Source organism: Canis aureus, chromosome 3 (assembly GCF_053574225.1).
Source record: "Canis aureus isolate CA01 chromosome 3, VMU_Caureus_v.1.0, whole genome shotgun sequence".
NCBI classification, from domain to species: Eukaryota; Metazoa; Chordata; class Mammalia; order Carnivora; family Canidae; genus Canis; species Canis aureus.
The window spans coordinates 74111169-74135087 of record NC_135613.1 but is presented as its reverse complement, the minus strand read 5'-3'; the positions used below and the strand labels follow the sequence as shown (position 1 = coordinate 74135087).

Sequence of the window (23919 nt, the reverse complement as noted above, 5' to 3'; positions counted from 1 at the left end):
AGGGTCCGCAGAGTCGCCTCTCTTTCCCCATCATTTCCCTGACCAGGTCTGTTGGCTTCAGTGTGGAACCCCCACTGCTGCATCACTCTCTCCCACCCCCAGGGCTGTCACTCTGGTTTCACAGGGTTTGTGGAAAAGCAGAGACCGGGCAGCCCTGGTGGCTCGGCAGTTTAGCGCCGCCTGCAGCCCGGGGCGTAATCCTGGAGACCCAAATCAAGTCCCACGTCAGGCTCCCTGCATGGGGCCTGCTTCTCCCTCTGCCTGTGTCTCGGCCTCTCTCTCTCTCTATCTCTCTCTCTCATATAAATGAATAAATGAAATCTTTAAAAAAATAAAATAAAAAAGAAAAGAAAAGCAGAGACCTAGTGGGCTAGCAATGCAACCTTGGCCCAGGCAAACTGCTGAGTGGCACCATGCCTCGGTTTCTCCCCCTAGGACCAAGACACAGCCATCCCTGTCTTATCTCTGCCCCTCGGCTCTTTCCTGGGCTGAACAGAATAAAGCAAGAGGCCAGATGTGAGCACACTTTGGAAAGCAAAGCCCAATCAGCAATCCAGCCTCTGACTTCCCATGTCACATGGCCTCTCTGGGCCTTGCTTTCTTTATATGTAAAACAAGGGCTTTGAACTAGATAATCACAAAAGCCTGTTCCATCTAAAAAATTCTGATGCTAACTAGAACTCTCAGCTGACTGGATGTTTTTTCTACTCTTCTTTTCCCGGAAGAATGCTAGAATTGCAAGAAAAGAAAACATCATAAATTATTTAGAGAAAAAAACAAAATGCACAGCTTTCAGGAGGTGCCCTGAGGATGGGCTGGCTCGCCTACACCCACAGCGGACACCGGTGGCCCCTCAGGGATGCCTGAGCCCCTGGACAGGGGGCTAGGGGACAGAGGAGCACAGGGGCCACTGACTGGGCAGCAAAGGAGCTAAACTGAAGTTTCTGATTATTTTTTTCATGTTTATATTTTTGAGAGAGAGAGGGCAGAGGGAGAGGAGAAGCCCAAGCAGGCTCCGTGCTCAGCACAGAGCCCGATGTGGGGCTCAATCTCACGGCCTCAAGATCATGACCTGAGCTGAAATCAAGAGTCAAACGCTTAGCTGACTGAGGCACCCAGGCGCCCCCTGGTTATTTCTTAATCCCCAAACCCAATTCAGGTGGCCCACCCCTTAGAATTCATGTTGTATCATAAGACATCAGGGAGCTGTGGTCACCAGTCTCTGCTGAGGAAGATCCTAAAGGACCCCCTCCCTGGGAGGGGGTGGGAAGTCTAGAAGATCCAGTAGGAAGGGACAGCCTGAGTCCCCTAGGCTCTCAGAGTTGGGGGGTGGCCAGGATCTGAGACCAGAGACACAGGTAGAGCTCCTTATACAACCTAACTTCAACTTGCACCTTCAACTGTCCTGCTCCAATCTTCTGCGTCAGGAAAAAGCTCAGGATTCCTGTCTCAGAACTAGTACAGTTCTCTCTTGGAGATGCCAACCATCAGTCAGAGCGACACCACCTGCTGGTGGGGGGACTGGAGCTGCAAGTCTGGTGGAGTGAGGGCCACCGGGAAGGCCCCAACACACACACACACACACACACACACACACACACACACACAGGTCTCCGTTCCTGGGGCTGAATGAGTCCCAAGCAGTCTTTTCTGGAGGAGAACAGGCTTTACAGCCCCACAAGGCTACCCTGGGGTACCCCTAGCCCTCCACGGCCCCACCCTCAAGCACACCCCCAGCACCCGCTTACCTGGGAAAACTGTTTCTCTCGCATCTTGACCTCCTTCTCCACCAGCTGCTGCCTCCTGGCGCTCTCGCTCTGTAGCCTCCGTTCCACCTGTTCTCGCCTCCTCCGTTCCTCCTCCAGGGCCTGCCGCCGGAGCTCCATCTCCCGCTCCTGCCCCCAAAGCAAGGGGTCAGCGCCCACAGCTGCCTTCCTCCTCCCCTTCCCCAAGGCTGGGGCGGGGCTGCAGGACACACACACTTCAGAGGGCAGCCCAGCCAGCTGGAGGGAGCATCACCCTCAAAACCCACGCTCTGCAAGCACCCTCCCGGTAAGGTTAAATGCTTTGGAGTGACGCCATGCGGGCTTCGGATCCGGGCTCTGCGGCCAGGATGAGGTGTGTGAGCCTGACAAAATCATTTAAACCCCCTGGGCCTCTGCTGTCTCATCTGCAAAATGAGGCCAAGAGTGCCTCCCTACAGGGATTATAGAGAAAATGACATGAGGCCGTGTATGCAAACGCCCATTATTGATTCCAGCAGCGAAAAATACACAGGCTCCTACGCTTTTTACCTGAATGCCTAGACATGGATCACCTAATTGACTTTTCCTGATACTGAATATATTCAGTAGCTGTTCCCTAATCACTGGGGTCCTTTGAAACCAAGTTACAAACATTCGTAGTCAAACTTCAAATTTTAGGGGTTAGAAATGAACTTACAGAAGCCCTTCTTAAAAAACTTTAAAAGTTAAAAAAAAAAACACTTTAAAAGTCATTAGAACAAATCATCAAACACAGAGCACGTCAGTGATGTTTTGTGTCCTCATCAGCAGTAACCTACACCGTCAGCTCCAGTTTGCCATTTCTTCCCAGCTCAAAACTTAGCCGAATCTCCTTTCTCTCTGTTTGCCAAGAGCTGCTTGTGCATTTGCCCTCCTTTGATGGCGGTACATACAACTGAGAGGCCTTCTTCTCTGGGTTGCCTGGCCACTGCCTCCTGCTCCCCAGGTCTCTCCCTCATCTCCAGAGATGCAAAGCGCCAGAGGGTGGAGACAGAACAGCCCCTGCAGACCCCCCACCTCTCATCCTCTTCCCTAGGCCTATGCTCCTCAGCCTGGCGGTGCCCAGATCCCCCACTGGTCCCCACTGTGGGCCCGTGGGCAGGAGGCAGGGCCTCCCTCAACCCTTCATCCTCCCTGCATCCTCTCCACCAGCATCTCTGCACCGGCCTAGACACCTGCCTGCTTTTCTAGCCCTACAGCTCGAGCCCTCCATTCCCACTTTTCCTTACCACCCTCAAGAGGAATGACTGGCCACTCGGGTGGACAAGAATCAGAATTCCTGTGGCAGCCAAAACACCCGCAGAGGCAAACCTAAGAAGGCTGGGAGTCGTCACATGGGGGATTCGTCATGGACAGCGATTGCAGTGCTGCCTCTCTTCCTAAGAGCCATGAGACCTGCCACATCAGCAGGCCTCCTCTGCTTGAGAACGCAAACTTTAGAACACTTTCTTCCCGGGCGCCTGAGTGGTTCAGTGGTTGAGCATCTGCCTTTGGCTCAGGTCCTGGGATCGAGTCCCACAATGGGCTCCCCGCAGGGACCCTGCTTCTCCCTCTGCCTGTGTCTCTGCCTCTCTGTCTCTCATGAATACATAAATAAAATCTTTAAATAAATAAATAAAACACTTTCTTCCTCCAGGGAAGGTCTCGAGGAGACTAGGGGTGGGACCCAGGCCCCCGGGCAGCCCAGGCCTGCCTCACCCTGGACTCCATGAGCCGGCTCTTCTCGGCGTGTGCCTCTTTCAGCATCTTCTCCATCTCCTCGATTTTGCCCACATCCAGGCCGCTCGCACTGGGGGAGGGGAAGAGTGGTGGCATCAAGGGGCAAGGAGGCGGCTGGCAGAGGCCGAGCAGGACCCCCGCGGGGGCGGGTACCTGGACATGTTGTCGGGCGAGCAGGCTGAGTTGCCGCCTGTGGAGATGCTGGTCTCCATGCTGTCGGAGCTCTCCAGGCTCAGGGTGTCGTAGGCGTGCTCGCCCTCCTCCCCGCGCTCCCGGCCAGCCGGCAGGTGGTGCAGGATGGAGTGGTGCATGAGCGGGGGGAAGCCCGAGGGGCCCGGGGGGAAGGGGGCCGCCCCGTGCAGGGCGTCCCACTGGCACTGCGCCTCGGCCGCAGCCTTCTGCTTCAGCTCGGCCAGGCGCCGCCGCTGCTCCTCGATCACCTGCTGTCCTGCAGGAGGGACGGGGTAGGGGGAGTCACAGCGGGCCCTCTGGGAGACACTGGCAGCATCACAGAGGGAAAATGTGAGCAGGGAAAGGTCGGCGCAGGGCCCACCCCTCAGCACGCCCCCCAGCTTCCCTAAAGCCCCCCAGCCCAGCTCCAGGTCCAGCTGCCCCGCCAGCGTTTCGGTCCCCTGCACAACTGGCCACAGCCACATAGTCTGGCTTCCAGGCTCCTTCTGCATCCTGAGCCCCATGGGGCACTGACCCTGCCAGGGCAGTGCCTCCGGCTCACAACCAGGCTCACAACCATCGCCTGAATAGCAGGGCAGGATGCATGCACCAACCTGCCTGCCGGGGGAGCGGGGAAGGGAAGAGGGGGCAAGGTCTGTGAGCAGGGTGTCCATGCAGCCCCAGCTGTGATGCAGAAGCAAAAGCAACACCAGCAGGAAAGAAGGGGAGACAAGGCGAAGCACAGCTGAGGCAGGAGCTGGCTAGGGTCGAGGGGCAAGGCCAGCCGGACACCCCATCCCAGCTCAGCCGGGGAGCCTGCCGGGGAGGTGCGAAGATCTGAGCAGGATACGTCATGCGGACGCCCAGGCGGGGCTGCCTGACCAAAGCAATGCCCCCAGTGACTAACGCTCTACCTGCTGGGTCGTCTGCTGGGGGGGGCTCTGCAGGAAGCGACTCGCCTGGTGTGGGGGCCCCGGGCAGAGGGTAGGGTAGAGAGACACAGAGGGGATGAGACGAGAGAGAGGCACAGACACGGGCTTTCAAAACAACCAAAATGCACACAGGCAACAAGGACTCAGGGAACCACTTCAGGAGGCCGTCGGGTGCATCCCCTGCCTCCAGACAGGGAGGGCAAGGTCCATCCCAACTCAGGCCAACAGGCATCTCCCTTCTTTGCTGGGCTCTCTGGGGAAGATCGCATGCCCCCAACCCTTAGTCTCTTGATAAATATCCAGGAAGCTCTTCTTCAGATATTGAATCTAAATGCTTTCTGCTCTTGCCTAGAACTCAATTAAAGCAAAAACACCCTGCAAAAGGTGTGGCATTGGGGGTGGAGGTGGTGGTGGCAGATATCCAGGACCCCCCCGGGAGAGCAGGCAGGCTGGCATGGCAGCCACTCACCCTTCTGCTGCAGGGCCAGCTGGCGCTTGGTCTCAATGTCCTGCAGCGTGGCCGCCAGGTTGCGAGGAAGGCTGCCTGTGCCATTCTGGGCAAGTAGGGCACTCTGGTGGGGAGGGGGGTAATGGAGCACTTGGACCTAAGGCTTGGAAGACACCCCCCTCTTCCCGTCCCAAGGCTTTCCTGGGCAGCTTTGACCTCTCCCCAGTGTCACAGCCTCCAACACCCTACCACCGCCATTCCACATGCACAGCCCACCCACTGTCCTCAGACCTTTGGGGAGGGGCTCCGGCCCAGAGTAGCCACGCTGAGCTGCGAAGAAGAGGAAGAAGAACCAGAGGAGGAGGGGAGGGGGCCACTGCGGGTCCGGGGCAGGGGGCTGGTGGCCTCACCATCCATCTTGGAGCGGTAAACCTGGAGGGAAGAGACCCCACCTGGTGAGCTGCGGCTCCCCCACTAGCCGCCACCCCCATGTCACCTAGGCTGGCTGTGATCCAGGTACTGCCCAGGCACCAGGACCTCCAGGGCCATTTCTAGCAGACAACAGCATTCAGCTTCTCAGGCCAGCCCAACAGATGGGTGTTATTGGCAGCTGCCAAGCCTCTTTCCCAGGCAATTCTTCTCCGGGTCCCACCCAAGGTCTCAGAAAAGGTCATGCAAATCGACATTCACATCAGTCGGGCAGAGTCATGCGGGAGACCAACTGAAGGCCAACTGAAGGGTTCCTTCTGGTCCCACCTCGGCCACTACCAGGCTGTGGGACCCTGGGCTGTGTACCTCCCAGCTCTGGGCCCTGGCTTCCTTATCTGCAAAAGGACGGAGCAGGGCTAGACAAAGTAACTGTCAAGCTCCCTCACAGCTCTTCTGTTTGCTGAATATGGGGTCTGGAGTCAAGAACCCCGGCTCTTGGCACAGGCTCTGGTACTTCCTAGTCATGTGGCCTTGGGGACATGACTTATCTTCTCGGGGCCCCAGTGTTTACTCTGTAAAATCAGAGTTAACTGTGCTGATGATGACGTGAATCAAGGTATGTAAAAATTTCTAACCAGTTGGACCCAAAGTAAAGGTGCCTCATGTGCCGGAGGAATCAAACTCCTCCCAAAGGCAGCAGGGAATTTGAGCTGAGATGACAAACTTAGAGGTGCAGTGCCTGCACACCAGGAGGGAATCTTGAACACTGGGGTTCTGGGCACACCCACAGGCCAGTGGAATGTGCCCTGACAACTGTCCCCACATCATGTCTGCAGCTTGGTACAGGGTCATGTAGGCCTGTACCCTCCACAGAAACACCAGGGAGGCCTGGATGTGTCCTCAGGGCTGTTACTTCACCCCTGGGTAGACCTGGAGAACAAAATGCTGGCAGTTCTCCTCGGACACACTAGTTCTGGTTGTTAACAGGCCCAAAAATGTGTCAGGCCCCCCAAACTGAGTAAGAAACTCTGAGGTTGAGGGCTGCCAGGGACAGAGCAGAGCTACAGTCCGCTGGAGCACGAGGCACCAAACCCATCCCAACCTGACTGCTGTTCCTGAACCCCCTTCCACCAGACAGGCAAGCCTGGCTGTCACCCTTAGACTCGGGGGGGGGGGGGGACCCTAGCTGCTCAATGTGCTAGGATGGCTGCCCATGAGGGAATCTCGTAGGCCAGAGGCCCCCCTGCTGCCCTGACTCAACTGACTCCCACCATCTCCGGTGGTGCTGTGAGGCTGCTGGACGGACAGGAGGTGCCCAGGGCAAAGAGGAGCAGGGCTCGGGGAGGGATGGGCAGTGAGATAGGGGGTTACCTGCAGCTGCCGGGAAGCTTTGGCGGGCAGAGGCGGGGGGGAGGAGCGCGGGGAGGCTGCAGCGGGGCCGGTCCCCAGCCCGGCCATCAGCTCCTGGTACCACTGCTCTAAGTCTACAGCAGGGAGTAGCAGCTCCTCCATCTGGAGTGAGGCGTGGGGAGGGGGCGTGGGGAACAGGTGAGGAGGGGAAGGGAGGGGAAGGGTGGAGGATGAGTAAAGGAAGGCCACGATTGGTACCAGGAAGGTAAGGGAGGAAGGGAAGAAGGACAGCATAAAGAGAAGGAGGAGAAAAACAGTGAGAGAACAGTTGCCGTGAACACACCAAGGGCAAAGAGGAACAGTCAGGACACCACTCCCAGACCAGAGACTCGTGCTGTGCCAACCACGACGCCAGCCGGCCAGCACTCACAGGCACTGAGCACTCCCCGGGGCTGGCCTGGAGCTCAGACGCTGGGAAGCAGGGGTGGCACACGCACGCACACGCACACACACAGATCCACGCCAGCAGCGGGCTGAGGGTGGCACAACACAGAGACCACCAACCTTGGGTGAAGGCGTGAGAGAAGCGGAGGAGGAGGAAGAGGGCAGCACGGGAGGAAGGCAGGTGGTGGGAACCAGGTCCCGGGAGGCAGAGGCCCAGAAAGGCAGGCCCGGCGCGGGGGCTGTGGGCACGGGTGAGGTGCCCCACATCACCTTTAGCTGCTCAAGCGTCACGTACTTGGGGGAAGGCCAGGATGCAGGAGGGAATACAAGAGGTTAATGGAACTGCAAACCAGGAGATGGCCCTGCCCATGGACAAGGGAAGGGTAACCATCACAGGAAGCACACAGCAGCAGAGGCTTGCAGAGCCCGGGAAGGCGAGTCCTCTCAGGATGACGCCCTCAAGCCAGAGCAGAAGGCCTGCCCCACCCTGAGACCATCAGGAGCTGAAGCTCCCAAGGCCCCAGAGAAGAGAGGGAAGCACTCCCAACCCCCCTTATGCTAGCTGCACTTCCCCCTCACCGCTGAAGACACACCCTGTCGTCCCCCAAGTCCCACCCCAGCCTGAGGGACGAGATGGGCATCCATGAGGCACAGGTGGGCTCACTCAGTGGCTGGTACCTCACTGTCGGGCAGGGGCTGGGCGAACACGCTGGGGGAGGTGGCGGAAGCATGGGGGTCCAAGCGGAAGCACAGCTGGAGAACCTCTGCCAGGCTCACATACTCCTAGGGTGCCCGGTGGGAGGGGCAGGGACGGGCAGAGAAGAGGTTAACAGGGTACAGCCGGGTACCCAACACCCAAACTCCATGCCTCGGGGCCATCACTCCATTCAATCAAGATCCAAAGCAGGGGTGGGGAGCCCAGCTGCCTCCTGTGACAAGCAGGCGGTGGGGGGAGAAAAACGCAGCCAGAACTGTCCAAAGGCTCTTCGTGACCTCTACTTCTGAGGCTGCCTGGGTATCAAGGCCCTGCCCCAGGCAGACTCTGAAGGCCTACCCCTGGGTTTGCTCTGGGCTAGGGACAGGAGAAGCCTAGGTAAGGCCTTCCAAGGGCCCACAGAAGATCAAGACCCAGCTCCCAGAGAACCTTCTGTCTCCAACACATCAGGCATCCGCAATGGGGCACGCACACACAGCACAGAACACCAGCTAATGTTCCCAGAGTGTCTCCTCACACCCCATCTGCTGGGGCAGGAGCTGGAAGGGTTGGGAGTAGAGACACCACTAGGGGGTGAGCTAGACGGGCTCCACGAGAGAGACCCTAGCAGGGAACGGCTCAAAGCCCAAATGGAAAAATGGGCCTGCTGCCCAAGGGTTAGTACGTGGAGAGACATTAGCACATTAGACTGTGGGGCGGGAGGGCAGGGCCTGTCACATTCCCTGAGCTTACGGAGGTGCTGGGGGCAAGGCAGGCATCCAACATGCACACTGGGTGCACAGGACCCTAAGCCTGCCCCATCCAGGGGGAGCCCCAGCCTGGCCTAGCTGCAGAGAGCGACTGTCCTCCAGGGGTTAGGGAAAAGGAAAACAAGCTGGAGGATCAAGTGGGTTGTGAGAACTGATGAACGGCATGCAGAATACATGCACGTTAATATGCAGATTGGTGCTGATTTTGCACAGGCTGTTCAGGCCCTCTCTGGAATAGCAGGATGGCACACTCACTCAGACTCTCACAGACTCTGGCCAAGGGGTTATGGCCCACACACCCTGCAGCTGGGCCCATGGGAGAAGCCGTAGGCAGAGGCTCAGCAAGCAAGCAGACAGGCAGTGGGCACAGCAGGGCGGGCAGTCGGCTGGGATTACCTCTTGTGCTTTGGGGCAGAGCTGAGTGGAAGCAGGTTGGGTTAGGGGGACAGAGAAGGCCCCGGGCTGAGAAGACCCTGGGAAAGGGACCAGAGTCGCCGACCCCAGCCCCATCTCTGAGGACTCGGAGATGAGCAGTTCAGCCTACAGAGAGGGTACAGGGTGAAGGGCCTCACCCCTCTCGCAGCCCAACCACCCCACCCCAGGCCTCAGTTGCTCGTGCAGTGAGGCAGGGAGGAAGGGAAAGAGCTCGGGAAGCAGGACACGTCCTGGTTGGACCTTATGCCCCACGCATGCAAAGACTCCAGAAAGACGCTTAAGGGATGTCAGCGCCCACCTCTTAGCCAAGAGCCTAGCTCCAGGCTGAAGCCTAAGGAGCTCCGAGCTCAGGACCCTGAGTTTCCTGTGCTCCCCCTCGAGGGGAGTCTGCCCAGCCCTGGCCCTCTCCAAACCTCCGAGCTGCCCATCCTCCCCACTCATGCCGCTTGAATCCCCCAGGTGGATTTAATCACTCAAAATGGCAAGATCTGTAAGCTCCTAGGAGCCAGAAAGGCAAATGAAAAGCAGCAGCTAGTAGCCACAGAAGGTCAAATCCCAGAAGTCAGAGCCACTCCAGCTCAGGAAAACGTCCCCATCCTCCACCTCAGCTACTGCGCTGCAGGTGCCCCATGCTGCTCCAGAGCCTCCCGAGAGACCCACTGGGTTAAAGTAGGGCTGAGCCCCACACATTACCTCTTTGAGGGTGGACGTGGTCTTCGGGAAGGGCCTGCCTCCTGTGAGTGAGTGGTATCTTCCCTCCAACATAGTCAGTCTCTCCTTCTCCTGCGAGCCACAAGTGGCCGGGTCAGAACAGAGTGGGGGCAACGGCATAGGAGATGACCAAGTGAAGGGGGTCCTGCGTGGCTGGGAAAGTGCACCCCCACCCCATCCCAGCCTCTCTGCACTGTCTCCCGCTTCCCCATCCTGCCCCAACCCTGACCCCCCCAGCCCACTGGGACTGGGGCCTACCTTCTGCAGCAGCTGCAGGGAAGCGTTCTTGTCCCTCGCCAGGCGCTCGGACTCCTGCACGGCCTGGGCCCGGATCTGCCCCGCCTGACTGTCCAGGACTGCCAGGCGCTCCTGGAGGGGAGGGGGATGGCCCGTCAGGCCTGGGAGACCACAGGGCTGAGCCTGCAGTGAGACCCTTAGCTTGGGTGAAGGGAATCAACCAGCTCTTCTGCTTGGCTTCAACTCACTCCAGGAAAACAGGCAACTATGGTCAGCTCCTGCCCTTGGCCCTCCCTATACCAGTGACTCCGAAGCCAACAGGCACACCAGCCAGAACCCAAGGCCCCAGATGTCCCCTCCCCACTGTCAACAAGTCTAGAACCTGGGACACACTGATGAGTTCTCCGCCCGCCCCACCCCCACTGCCACCCCCAAGTCCAGGGGGTGCCTTCCCCCTGCCTTCTAGCCTGTACCTTTCATCAGCCTCCTGCTGCCAACTCTTGACTTTCTGATGCACCGCAACAAACACCTTCTTAAAATGGCCTTGGAGGTTTGTTTTTGTTTGCTTACCTGAATTTTCTAACCCATATACATATATGGATTTGAAAAAATACACACACACACACATATATAATTTGAATAATTTTTTAAAAATCCACAGTAAGGTTAAATCACTCCTCTTCTCAAACCCTTTGAGTGACTCATTACTCATAGGCCAGAGCACAGACTCCTAAGCCGGCATTTGAGGGCTCCTGGAACTGGGCCTACACTCTTCCACCTCCCAAGTCCCCCAGGTGCCCCCAGCCTGGCCTTGGGGTACACTAAGCTGCAACCTGCATGCTCTCAGGCCTCTCTAACACTGCCCCCTTAGTCCAGAGGAGAGCTGGCCCTGTCTTTCCACTACCCGGAAAGGAGCTCCTTATCCTCCAAGATCAGATGGAGCACTACCTTTTCTCCAACATCTTCCTCAATCACCAATTTCTCTGCTCCTTCCTCTGTGCTCAATTATTCTGTAGCACATCTGCCTCATATTACTGGTACTTCTAACCATGAATCTCCATCATCACCCCACCCAGGCTGTCAGATCCAAGATCAGGGTCAGTGTCTTTTCTATCTCCATAACCCCAGTAGGTCTTAGCACCGTGCCTGGCTCAACAACCATGTGCTAAGAGGAAATGAAAAGATAACGTGAGAAAGAAGGATGGGGGTTGGGGAAAATGGGCTGGGTTAATCCCAGGAGGGCTTCCTGAAAGAAGTGGCCTTACACCACCACCTTTAAGAGAAATACGTGAGTGAGGAGGGAGGAAAGAAGGGAGCTGTCCAGAATGTGGGGTCAGCCCAAGGGGTAAACTCTGCTAAATAAATAGCAAGATCTGCTATTTATTAAGAAACTGTCCCAGAAACTCCATTAAATGCTTTGCATGTTATCTCATTTAATCCTCTTTTGAGGTAGGTGCCTTTATGCCCATTTTACAAGTAAGAACACTGACAAAGGGGCAAGCTGGGTGGCTCAGTTGGTTAAGCATCTGACTTCGGTTCAGGTCGTGATCTCTGGGTCCTGCCTGTAATCAAGTCCCCCTCTGCCCACCCTGTGGGGCTCCCTGCTCAGCTGGTAGTCTGCTTCTCCCTGTCTCTTTGCCCCTCCCCCCACTTGAAGGCACTTGCACACACACTCTCTCTCAAATAAATAAACAAAATCTTAAAAAAAAAAAAAAACAAAAACACTGACACTTAGAAGCTAGTAAGTGCTAGAGTTGGGATTAGAACCCAATCTGGAGGGATCCCTGGGTGGCGCAGCGGTTTGGCGCCTGCCTTTGGCCCAGGGCGCGATCCTGGAGACCCGGGATCGAATCCCACATCAGGCTCCCAGTGCATGGAGCCTGCTTCTCCCTCTGCCTGTGTCTCTGCCTCTCTCTCTCTCTCTCTCTGTGACTATCATAAATAAAAAAAAAAAAAAAAAAAAAAAAGAACCCAATCTGGGGATCCCTGGGTGGCGCAGTGGTTTAGCGCCTGCCTTTGGCCCAGGGCGCGATCCTGGAGACCCGGGATCGAGTCCCACATCGGGCTCCCGGTGCATGGAGCCTGCTTCTCCCTCTGCCTATGTCTCTGCCTCTCTCTCTCTCTGTGTGACTATCATAAAAAATAAATTAATTAATAAATAAATTAATTAAAAATTAAAAAAAAAAAAGAACCCAATCTGCTGGGACTCCAAAGGCAGTACTCTGAAGCACTCTGAATCACAGTGGAGGCAACAGGGGAGCACTGGGCACCAGGGCAGATAGAGCCTGTGATAGGTGGGATACTGGGAGCCGATGGAAGGGAGGTTGAGCAAGGCTCATGAGAAGGGGAAGAATGTGACTTCCGGGGTCCTGGGGGCTGAGCTGGGTTCCTAGAAGCCAGGTGAGCGTTGGGAGGAGAGAACAGGAGTGCAATACCACTGACCCCTCCCAAACTCCCTGGAGCTTACACCCACCAGGACCTCAAAGGGATGGAATTAGCTGATCAAGGGCTCCCTGATGCATTCTCTCCAAAGGGAAGAGGAAGAAGCTGCAGGAGTGCCAGTGCCCCATGAAGTGCAGTGTAAGGAACAGATACTTTGGGGCCAGGCAGGCCTGGGGTCCAATTCTGACTCTGAAGCTTGTAAGCTAAGAGGTTTGGGGCAGATGTGCAGCTTCTCTGAGACCTCATTTTCCTGTCTATATAAAGTGAGGATAAGAGAACTGGCCTGTGAGACCCTCGTAAGGTTGGCAAAAGACAACCCAAGAAAGCCTCCTGGCACACACGCACACACGTGCCAAGGAAATACCAGCTTGCTCCTTCCTTCTGTCTGTCTCCCATCCTCCTCGAAGTGGATGCATTTGCAAAGCAAAGGTAAGCGGATGCATTTGCAAGGCAAAAGCAAGGGATCCAGACACAGGAGGAGGTCGAGGAGCTCCCCACATACCACCAGCCTCAGCCTAGCCCTCGAGACCCCAGTCACCCCTATTTGATGCCCCTCTGCTGATCTCACTGCCCTCACCTCCCACCCAGTCACTCTACCAGGCAAACTGCGCATGTACCCATGTGTGTGTGAACGGACATGCCAGTCTCAGCCACCAGCATGTGAGCTGCCTGGACCATCCTCCTCATTCTCCCCCTCCTCCCCAGATTTACTCCCCATCCACACACACACACACACACATACACACACATACCCCTGCCCCAACACCCTGTCCTGGTGGGGCTGAGATCAGGAGCAGGGCTGAGATCAGGAGCAGAGGATCACAGCATCTGAGCTCCAGGACTGGTGAGGATATGATCAATACACCTTGTTTCATGGCTCAGGAGGTAGGGCTGAGCTACCCCTGGAACCCAGGGGATGCCCTTTCCAGGACCCCTGGTTGGCTCAAATATCCAGATCTCAGGACCTTACGTGTTTCCCAGCACGTCCACCAGCCAAAGAGCTCTACAAGGGCAGCAGCAGGCCTCTCCCCCAGCTTCCTCCTCCCCCATCTCCACCTTCCATTTCTCTGCCCAGCCAGGGCCAGCTCCAAATGTGAGCCCAGTCCACGCTCCACTGGAGCCCGTGCTAACAGCTCCTTTCTGCCCAGCGCTCCCTACAATCAGAGCCCATGCTGTCCTCACATGTACCGTCTTGCTTCATTCTCTCGACAGACTGTTCTTGTTTTGCAGATAAGGAAACTGAGGCTCAGAAAGGTAAAGTTAGCTTTTATGGGGTCATCAGCTGGGAGCCAAACCCAGATGGGATGCAATTCATTAGCCTCCAACCACCCCCTGGCCCTGAGGAACCCCTCACCCCGGAACCTGGCACAGGGGACGCCAGAGTGAGACACACCTTCCTCTTGGTGATGCTGCGGAGCAGCTCGGCCTGGCTCCGGAGCAGCCCCTGGCCTGCCAGCTCCCGCTCCTCCTCCACGCGGCTCTCCCGCTCCAGCTGCTGGAACTCCAAGTCCTCAAACAGCTTTGTCTCCGTCTCCAGGGCCTCGGCCTCCTTGAACGACAGCGACAAAGGGGGTCGGGTGGTGCTCGGGGTGCCCCTCTGGGCCTGAAAGGCCAGGCCACAGAGGCAGGAGTTCCGAGGGCCGGCCCCAGGGAAATTGGGGAAGGGACCTGCCCCACCCAACCCCCTTGCCTCTGCTTGGCTTTGCCCCTTGCACGGGCATCACGGCCTGGAGTAGCAGAAAGGAGAAAATCACTCCCCCCACCATCCTTCCCTGTCCCCTCCAAGCCACAGCACCGACCCTGGTGTCCGGGTCCGGCAGGTACTGCAGGGCCCGGGGCGGTCCCGTCCCACTGCTCTCCTCTCTTCTGGGTGGGTGGCCCTCGGGGGCCAGGGAAGGGGGGCTGGTGAAACTGACCCTTCTCAGCTGCTCCTGTAACTGTTCCCGCACTGACTCGGGGCAGTTATCGAGCTGCGTCTGGAGCTCGGCGTAGAGCGCCTGGCGGGCCTCCAGGTGCCTCCGTCCCGCGGCCAGCTCCGCCCTCTCCTGGTCGGCGGGAGGGGGGGGGAGGGCGGGCACAGGGGAGAAACAGAACACACACTCCTCAACTCCGGCCCGGGGCACTGCGGAGGCCGTGGGGGGGCGGGGTGAGGCGGCCAGGGCGGGAGAGAGAGAGCTGGGGAGCACGGGGGTGGACGGAGAAGCCAAAGCTGAGGAGTCACAGAGGAGGCTAAGCGAGAGAGGAGAAAGGGGGAGATCACGGGAAGAGGTGAGGAGCTGCGGCGCAGACAGGACGCTCGACACTCGCAGGTGCAGGGGGCGGTGTGAGGCGGGCAGAGGTGTGGCTCTCGGGGCAGAAATTTTGGTCTCTCTGGAGTCCCCTGGACTAGAAACGTTCGGGGAGGTCCTAAGAAAAGCCCTCTGTTTTCTCCCGCAAAGCAGTCAAGGCCAAAGCTGGTTCCCCATTGCAAACGCAGAGCAGAGGCTCCCGTTACTCCCCACCTCTTCTGCTGCCTAGAGACCAAAATTTAACCCTGGGGCAAAGGGAAGAAGAGCTGGTGAAGGTCAAGTCCAGGGGCTGCGCGTGACTCAAAGCTGGAGATGTTACAGCTACGGCAGGGCAGGGCAGCGGAGGGGACCCCAGCCCAACTCCCTGGGCCTCCCTCCCTCCTGCCCAGGGTGGAGGTGGGGTGCTGGCGCTGTAGGCTGAACTTCAGCAGGATGAGGGTTGCAATTAGTTCGGCCGTTACCATGGCAATAGGAGCCCCAGGAGTGGGTACACAGAGGAGGTGGATAGCTCTGTCTGGGGCGAGATGACACCTCTGAGGGCGGGAAGGGGGATGAGGGGAGGAGCTGGTGAGTCACCCCTCCGAAGGACAGGCAGAGGAGAAACTATGATTACTGATTCCAAAATCAGAGTGGGGCCATGGGCTGCAGAGGAAAGCTGAGTGAATCTTCCCCACGGCCACCACCTCCCTCCCCCACCCCACCAGCACCTCAAATAACTGAGCCCAAAGAGAAGGCCAAGTCCTGGCCTCTAGGTGATGCCAGGCAGTGAGGTTAGGCAGCTTCCTTCTGAAATGCTGAGCCTACTTGAAGAAGTCCCTATGCCAAATCCTACCCTGCCTCCCTGACCCCCTCGCCTCCCATCCCAAAAGAGAAGGACCCAACCAGGCCAGTTCCCGTGGTCCAGGAACATCCCCCTCCTTGGACTCAGCCTTTACAACACCCTAGGTTCTCGATGGCTCAGGGGTGGGAGAAGAGGACAGGCCTGCTCATTCCCATCCTCTGGCTGGGGTATCTGAATTTGGGGAGCCCCAGGGGGGAAGCAAAGAGGGCAGCCACCGTGTGGCAGAGAGAACCTGTCCAAGCCCTCCACGAGCCATGCCTCCACAGCTGCACCTCCTGACCTCTCCGCTCCAGAAGGGAGAGAGAAGGCCAGCGGATGGCTTGCTGCCTCTCCCTGCTGTGCAGGAAATGACCAACAGTCTATGGAGGCAGCGCCCCAGGCTTTTCCAAATAGGGGATGCTCTTCAGGCCGAGAAGCTCCTCAGCAAAGCATTTCCCCCAACCTTTACCCTTCCTGCCAACGGCACCATTGAGTAAAGTTGATCTGTGCCCCCTGCCCATTCCTTTCTGATCAAAACCCTGGAGCCCCACGCCAAGAAAGGAAGGAGGCAGAATTAGAGGGGTGGAGCACCCCCTGAGTTAGTGCAAAAGCAGGCGTGGCTCAGCCCTGCCTGGGTGGCACTGGCAGTTAGGGGCATGCGGAGAGCCCAGGACAGTGATTAGAGGGGGCGTTAGTGCAGGCCTGGTTGGGAAGCGTGGAGTTAATTTGGCACAGAATTCGGGAGTGTGGTTTTGGGGGCCAGAGCCAAAGCTCCAAAAAAAAAAAGGGTGGGGGGTGTCAAAGAATTTTAAGAGTTTCAAAACTGGGACAGGAGGAAGACACTCTCAACAAATTCAGAAGGAAAATTAATTCTTGGAAAAATACTGTCAAGTCCAGAAAGAGATGGCCCCGCTCCACACTTCAGAGCTTTTGGCACGCTGTTGGGCATCTGGACCTGGCTGGAACGGCCCCTGTGGATGGAGCGACCCCTGCAGGCTGGCACGAAATCTGAAAGGGGTGGGGGCAGGAGCTGGGACCACCTGGGATGGGAGGCTGCAGATCCTGAAGGCTCAGGGGAAGCAGAGACCTGAGGGCCATCTCCCCAAGATCACATCCTGAGCACACGAGGCATGCTGGAGGGCAACGTTCTCTAGATGGAGGGACCCAAACCCGAATCACTTCCCAACACCAGTCACTCAGGCTGTGCTCGATGCCCAAGGAGAGGTTCTGGCACTTCCTAGAAGGGCCATGAAGGATGGGGAATGGCAGGCACCCAGAGATAGCACAGAGACCCAGACAGAGGACATCCCAGACTCCAGGCCCGCCCCTGACAGCGCCCTTCAAGCTGGTACCCAACACAGAGGACAGAGCCCCCTGCCCCTGGGGGACACAGAAACCACCAGGTCTGCAGGATGGCTAGCGAGCTAAGGGGTAAGAGGCCTAGAGGAGGGATCTCTCCTCTCACAGGCCACAGGCAGCCAGCGCCGGCCAGGCCAGCTGTGGGTTACCTTGTCCCTCTCCTTCTGGATGCCAGTCTCCAAGGTCACTAACTTCTCCTGCAGCTGGTCCATCGCCTTCTGCTCCTTCTGCAGCAGTGCCCGCTCTGCCTCCCTCTCCCCCTGCAGCAACGCCCGTTCCATCTCAGCCTGGGGGAGACACCGAGGTCCACGTCAAGGCCAGTCACAGTGGACGGACTGAGGCTCCTCGGGAGGCTTGCGCTCTGCCTGGGGAAGAGTGAAGCCAGGGCCCTCGGCTCACCTCTCGGGCTGACTCCTGCAGCTGCTGCTCCAGCTCCTTCACGCGGACTTTGAGCTGCTCCACACGCCCCAGCACCTGAGCCCGCTCCTCTTCCAGAGCCAGCACCTCTCCCTGAAGCTTGGTGCTAGGGGCATCTTCGTGCTGCGGGGGAGAGCAGCCATCAGCTGGGGAAGCCTGGGGCCTCCCTGATCAGACTCAGTGAATGCATCCCCACTCCTCGGGGCACTTGGTGGCTAGACTGAGGGAGGAGGCAAATTCCCTCCCTGCAAGGGAAGCAACAACAGCTCAGCGAAAGGGCCTGGAGGTTCACCACTGAGCGCCAGGTCTGGAGGAATCCACAAAGAAAGACAGGTCCGAAAGCGTATCTATAGCCCAGGAAACACATCCACACCTCCTCCTCTCACTTCTACACCTCTTATCCCCAATCTCTTCCCTCGCCTGCCCCTTCAGTTGGTTACCTCCCCCTCATTGGGTCCTAGCCTCCACCACACTGGCCTCCTCTGCCTCCACCCCCCCCAGCAGGTAAGACAGGGGAGACCCAGGCCCTCTCACCAGGTGCCCCTCCAGCCCACCTCCTGCTGGGTGCTCTCCGTGCTGCTGCACTCCTCCTTCAGGTTCTCCTCATCTGAGCGCTCCACACACTCCCACAGGCGCGGGGTGGCACCCCCAGGCTCTTCAGTGCTCCGCCCCGAGGCTCCGGGGGCCCCAGAAAGGCCTCGTGAGGGCCTGCGGCCCGCCAGCGCCAATGCCGCGGCGGCCTCCCCGATGCTAGGCAGCTCCCCCGCCTCGAGGCCCCCATCAGCACGGCTGTACTCGGCACACAGGTTCAGTATGGTCTCCAGGCGCTGGCGCTCCTGGGGAGGAAGGCAGGGCAGGGCATGAGGGGGGCGAGAGGTCGGGTCCTGGTGGAGTTAGAACCAGGCCCGGGGGACCAGAAGAAAGAACTAGGGCACTGGGGTAACTGGGGCTCAGAAGGAAGTCAGGAGAGCCCAACCCCGAGGCCTGAGGAGGGAGAGGGAAGGAAGGTGTCCCAGAAGTCGGGAGGAGGAACCAGGCCACTGTGCCACCTGCCCACATGGCGAGCCCCTCCCATCTTCCTGCTTCCTTTCCCTTTGCCCCAGAAGGGCCTTCCTTGTGAACACACAGGCACCCAAACTGGTGATCCAGGTAAAGACCACAAGACACAGGTAAACTCTCAGATGCTCATGCTGACGCGGATCCAGAGAGATCTACAGAACCAAGGGTACACCAACCCCCTACACGCACGCACACGCACGCGCGTGTGTGCACACACACACACCGGTCCTCACACACAACGACACAAGTGCTCTGCGTTTGCGCTAACAGACAGGTACACACACAGACACCAGCCCTGGCATGCACGGATGCACACTGGCACACACTCAGCATAAACACAGTCTAGCATACAGACAGGTGGGCCCAGACACAGACAGGGCCTGCCAACAGACCCGCAGGCAGAGGGGGATCTCAGGCTCACGCAAAGTTACGCTCAGCATGTCTACACCAGGCCAGCCAGAGCTGGGACACGGTCCTCCTCATGCCCACCCTGGCTCTAAAGTCACTCTCGGGCAGCCCTCCACACCTTTCCAGCCAGGTGAGCTGCTGCCCGCCCTGGAGTGTCCAGGCCCTTAGAGTACTCTAAGGGACAGCCACTTCATCCACCTTCCTCCCCACAAACAGCTCCAGCCAGAAATCTCTCAGGGGCCCATGAGGTGAGGACGGATAAGACGATCATGCTCTCCATCTGGGATGAGTCCCCCTCTCTTATTCATAGCCCTCTAGCCTTGAAGCCCCCCTCCCCAGGCTACCATCCATGGCTCTGCAGGGTACCATTAACCTCAGGTGTCTCTCACTGCACAGTTTGGCCATCACCCGGGGACACATACCCAGCTTCCCTCCTGCTGCTTGCTCAGTTCCATGTCCAAAAAAAAAAAAAAAAAAAAAACCAGGAACAGAGTCTCAGCACTCAGGAGGCTGGGCCAGTGCCCCCGCCCCTGCCCCAGGACCCAGATAAGCAGCCTGCTGAAGGTGGGAGGGGCAGGGCAAGCAGCCTTCAAGATTTAAAGTGGCAGGTGGGGCAGGTCAGGGCTGGCGTGAGTGTGCCTACGCCTGGGGGTGCGGAGGCTGAAAGGAGTTGAGGGAGGCTGGGCCCATCACGCTGCCTCTGCCAGACTCACTGCTCCCTCTCCAGGATGAGACCCCAGGGTGGTCCAAGCTCACTCCTCTAGCCAAGGTAACAACAGGGAAGAGAAAATGTAGCAACAGGAAACACCAGGCATCCTGCCTCAGCTCTCCCCGACCCGCAAGAATACACTGGCCCGTACCCTCACCTCACCCAAAGCTGTCCATCCCAACCTCTTCTGAAAAGCTCTCCAGACAAACCTCATTTCTGGCTCTCCTCAAACCAATCCCAGGGTCCCTGGGCCCCCAGCAACCCTGTTCAGCTCACAAGCCATCCTCCTGTATGTGTGCTCAGAGTGTCTGCTCACCAGCCGGAGCCCTGTGAGCTCCCTGCGCTATCCGGGGAATCCTGGCCCCCACCCAGCTCAGATGCCGTCTCCAGGACAGCTGCCCAGAGCCACACCCAGGCCCCCTGAATGCAGCCACATGCATGCACGCCGATGCACATAATCACATGGTCCAGCCCGGGGTCAGGCCAAGGGCTGCCCATCTTGTTCTCTTTCTCTTCCCTGCCACCCACCTTCCCAGATGATCCCACCTGGGTCAGGGTGAGCAGCTCCCACCCATATGGAAAAGACCAAAAGGGGGAGGCGGAGGGCCTGAGGACCCAAAAAGAAAGCAAGAAAGAAAGACCTTTCCTAAAAAACAAGGTTTGGAAAGACAGACTTGGATTCCCATTCCAGCTCTGCCAGAACTTGCTGTGTGACCTTGGACACGCCCAATCTCCTCTCTGGGCCCTCAGCCCTCTCATCATTAGGACATGCTTCTCAAACCGAGAGGCACAAGGCCTCACCAGAAACTTGGTGCGACTTCCCATAGCTTTGCTATATTTGGGTAAATAATGCGAAATTTAACTTTTACGTTAAAGCAAATGCCGTGCTATAGAATGAAAGCAAAATTAATATGCATTTAAAATAAAGCCTTAGAGACTTCAAAGTTCCTCAGGGCACCAGACCACTGAGATACAGGTGGCTAAGGTGCATCCTGGAAGCAGACAAGCTTGAGAAGCCCAGCCTTCCAAGGGCCCCTGTCACTCTGCCAGCTGGCCTGCCCACGCCCTGGCAGGGACCCCGCTGGGGATGGTGGCAGCCTCCCTGGCATCCGCTCACCAGCCTCTCCATCTCCTGCTCCCAGAGCCGTTCTTGGCGCTGCCGCCGGTGGTACTCCAGGAGGTCGTCCTCATTGTCGCTGATCTCCGTAATGCTATTTTTCCGCTCCCGAGTGACAGGTACCCGCAGGTCCCCACTGGACAGCTTCCTCTGGGCACGGGGGCTCTGACGGGGCGAAGCCCCTGTCAGAGAGCCCAGACTGTAGGCCGGGCTCAGCCTGCCACTGAAGCTGCCCTTGCGGGGCGCCAGGGACTCCCCAAGTGTGGGTGAGGGACTCCGAGTCCTACGACCCCGTGCCCCCAGGGTCAGTGAGAAGTCCTCTGGTGATGCCCCGTGGGCTGCCCAGCGCCGGGGCCGGGGACTCTCAGCCACTTCTCTGGTTAGCTTGGGATCTGGAGTAGTCCTGGTGGGCATCGGGGACAGCGCCCGTCGGGACAGTGACGGGCTCAATGGGGGCAATTCCCGCATACTGTCCAGGCCCCGCCGGCCCAGGCGGGGGCTCTCGGGGGGCTGCAGAGTGCGGGCGACTGACCCATCTGAAAATGTCCGGCCCACCAGCTGGCGTGAGGGGCTGGTTGTCAGCACCCGCTCGGTGCTGGGCAGCTCACGGAAAGGGCTGGGAGGACGGTCCTGGAGGGTGCCGATCTTGTTTCGGGGAGCGGGGACTGGAGGCTGGAACTTGGGGCTGCCAGGAATGCTGGTGGATTGGCTTCGGGCACCGGAAGCCGGGTACTCACTCAGGCTGATGGCCACCACGGGCAGCTGTCCACCCAGCCGGGGGCTCTCAGTGGCTCTGCGGGCCTCAGCCAAGACCGTGGCTGCAGGGCTGTCTGTCAGCAGACCTCGGAGGCCAGGACTGGGAGGCCTCTCGTGACCCCCTTTCCTGCCCAACCGGGGGCTCTCAGAGGGGCGGGCACCACTCGGTCGGGGCTGTGGGGGCTGCAGAGCCAGATGGTAGCTGGAGGAACGGGCAGGGACCAGCGGGGGCATGGAAGGTGCTGGTTCCTGCCCGCTGGGTGAGTGGCTGGCACAGCTTCCACTGCTGGCTGGTGAGGAGAGTGGAGAGAAGGCTGGAGAGGTGTTCTCATAGCTGGAGCCCACGGACATGGCACCAGGGCTGGTCGGCGGGGACAGCAAGTAGCGCCCACCGTTAGCCATCGGCGACAGTGGGGAAGTCGCAGCAGGCTTCTTGCCTGCCGCCCCAGGCTCCTCTAGCACCAGTGAGTCCATGATTTCCTGCAGGTCCTTCTCAATAGAGCTCACCAGGGAGCTGTGGCTGGCACAGGCGGAGGGTCCCCGAGTGGCAGGCTGTGGGGTGTGGTTCCCGTTCACCAGGCTTTCTGATTCTGCTGGTGGGAAACACAAAGATGCCTCAGGCCCTGGTCTTCGACTTGGGGAGCTGTGTGTGCACGAGAGTGAAAGTGCTCTCTGGCCTTCTCTGAGCAGAGGCTGGGAGATCTGGGTTCCAGTGCTGGCTTTGCCACCGGCCTGCCAGGCAACCTTAAATCACTTGTCCTCGGTTGTCCTTTCTGTAGTGGAAGGGGGTGGGTGCTGCTCTTCTGGCTCTAACATTTTCTGACTGAGGACAGGGTTGGTAACAATGCCAGGCACTTCTAGGCCTAGTGGCTGGGAGCTCACCCCAAGATTAGGTTCCTCCCACCTTGGTTTCCCCAATGTCCTATACCTCTCCTTTAGGAAGGGCAAGCGGGCATTCTGTGAAGGAGCCAGAGCGGAGCATGCTGCTGTGGAGCTGGCCAGAAGTTCAGGGGCTAGGAGGTGGGTCCTAATAGGACATTAGGGCCTCCCAGCACAGCAGAGCAGACCCAGAGGAAAACACAAACGTAACCTCCAGGGATGGGCAAGAGGCAGGTATTGTGCCACTCTGCAGTGAGAGGCAGGGAGGACCCGGCACTGATGGGTAGCTGCAGGAAGCCAGGCTGCCCAGCAACGCGGTGCCACTCGGTGCCTCCAATTATTAGCCCATTAGGCCACGCCAGCAAGAGCCTGCCCTTGCCCTGCCCCAGGCCTTGTTGACCAACCAGAAGTCCCAGGAACCACTGCCCCAACAGCTAAGGGAGTGGCATGACGAGGCGAGGGTGAGAGCAGGGTAAAGTCAGTCAGGAAGCAGACCAGGAACCCAGGCGTCTGAGGGGCTCACCTGACATCCACGTCCACCTGCCCCCGTACCACACAGACACCTGTCATCGCACAACCATCTGAATGCCCATACAGAGTCTCAGCTGGGAGATTCACTGGCAGCCTCCTGGTCTACACCCTATCCCCCCCCCTAGGCAGCTGGGTTGAGGGGGACTGTGCTGGTTCCCTAGAACAATCACCAACTCTCTTCTGGGGATCAATAATTCACATACAAACTGCAGCTGCTCCACTGAGTAATCAGCTGGCATAGTCTCGGGGAGGGGGAGGGCCTGAGGACCCAATCACCAGCAGGTGGGACCCATCAGCATTTGCAGGGGTTAGACCTAATGCTTCCTTCTGCCCCGTCAAGGGTGAAGTTTGCTGGTGGTGACACAAGAGGGTTAGGGTCCCAGACACCAAGGTGGCATCTTCCAGGGCAGTGGGGCTGGCACAGCTCTCTGTCCCTTGGGCACATGATTCCCCTATTCCAGCCAAGCAGCACTTCTTGGATCTCTCCCAGTAGCCAGACTGCCTGGCATTCTCCACCAGTGGCCCATGGCAGGTGGCAGCAAGCCCAGATCATGGACATTGTCCTGCCCTGACACCATGAGCGTGGCTGGAATGGGTGAGGAGGAGGACTGTCCAGGAGTACCACCAACCCAATCCCCTGCCCCAACTGGGCATCTCTACCTGAGCCAGGACTGTAGGGGGGCCCTGGGGCCCGGCCCCCTGCTGGAATCATGCTCTTCATCCACTTGGCTTCAGCTGGGTGGTTAAAACGGAGGAAGGTGGACTGACCCAGGCACACCATACAGCCTACAGAGAGAGCAAATGCTGAGAAGGGCCGATAGGGCTGAGGCAGCCCTCACCCTAAAGTATTAACTGGTTCACTCCAAGTTCCAAAAAGCCTTCCCCACCTGCACTCAGTGTCTACATGGACAATGCCTAACCCCGCCTGTGCTTGAGACAGGCACCAGCAGGGCTCCAAAGCACAGGGCAGAGTAGAAAGAGCACAGGTTTTTGAGTCCCAAGATCTGAAT

General features: G+C 58.3%; 1 protein-coding gene across 21 annotated transcripts in view; it reads right to left on the bottom strand.

Annotated features, from left to right (window-relative positions):
• Window positions 1–23919, bottom strand: part of PHLDB1 (pleckstrin homology like domain family B member 1) — a 46876-nt gene that overhangs the window by 7013 nt on the left and 15944 nt on the right. For 6 of the 21 annotated variants that reach the window (XM_077893744.1, XM_077893743.1, XM_077893738.1 and 3 more), the window contains 18 exons: window positions 23570–23695; window positions 20744–22092; window positions 18005–18286; window positions 17433–17573; window positions 17183–17320; window positions 14366–14611; window positions 13960–14115; window positions 10146–10256; window positions 9870–9959; window positions 9138–9281; window positions 7398–7571; window positions 6855–6995; window positions 5346–5486; window positions 5076–5178; window positions 4589–4633; window positions 3657–3951; window positions 3483–3573; window positions 1749–1895 (listed from right to left, as the gene is read on the bottom strand). In XM_077893744.1, coding sequence (XP_077749870.1) covers window positions 1749–1895; window positions 3483–3573; window positions 3657–3951; window positions 4589–4633; window positions 5076–5178; window positions 5346–5486; window positions 6855–6995; window positions 7398–7571; window positions 9138–9281; window positions 9870–9959; window positions 10146–10256; window positions 13960–14115; window positions 14366–14611; window positions 17183–17320; window positions 17433–17573; window positions 18005–18286; window positions 20744–22092; window positions 23570–23695 — 3920 coding nt within the window. Of the gene's footprint in view, window positions 1–2; window positions 1510–1748; window positions 1896–3482; window positions 3574–3656; window positions 3952–4588; window positions 4634–5075; window positions 5179–5345; window positions 5487–6854; window positions 6996–7397; window positions 7572–9137; window positions 9282–9869; window positions 9960–10145; window positions 10257–13959; window positions 14116–14365; window positions 14612–17182; window positions 17321–17432; window positions 17574–18004; window positions 18287–20743; window positions 22093–23569; window positions 23696–23919 lie in introns of those variants that run through there. The other 15 variants (XM_077893739.1, XM_077893750.1, XM_077893754.1 and 12 more) reach the window with 11 other exon arrangements.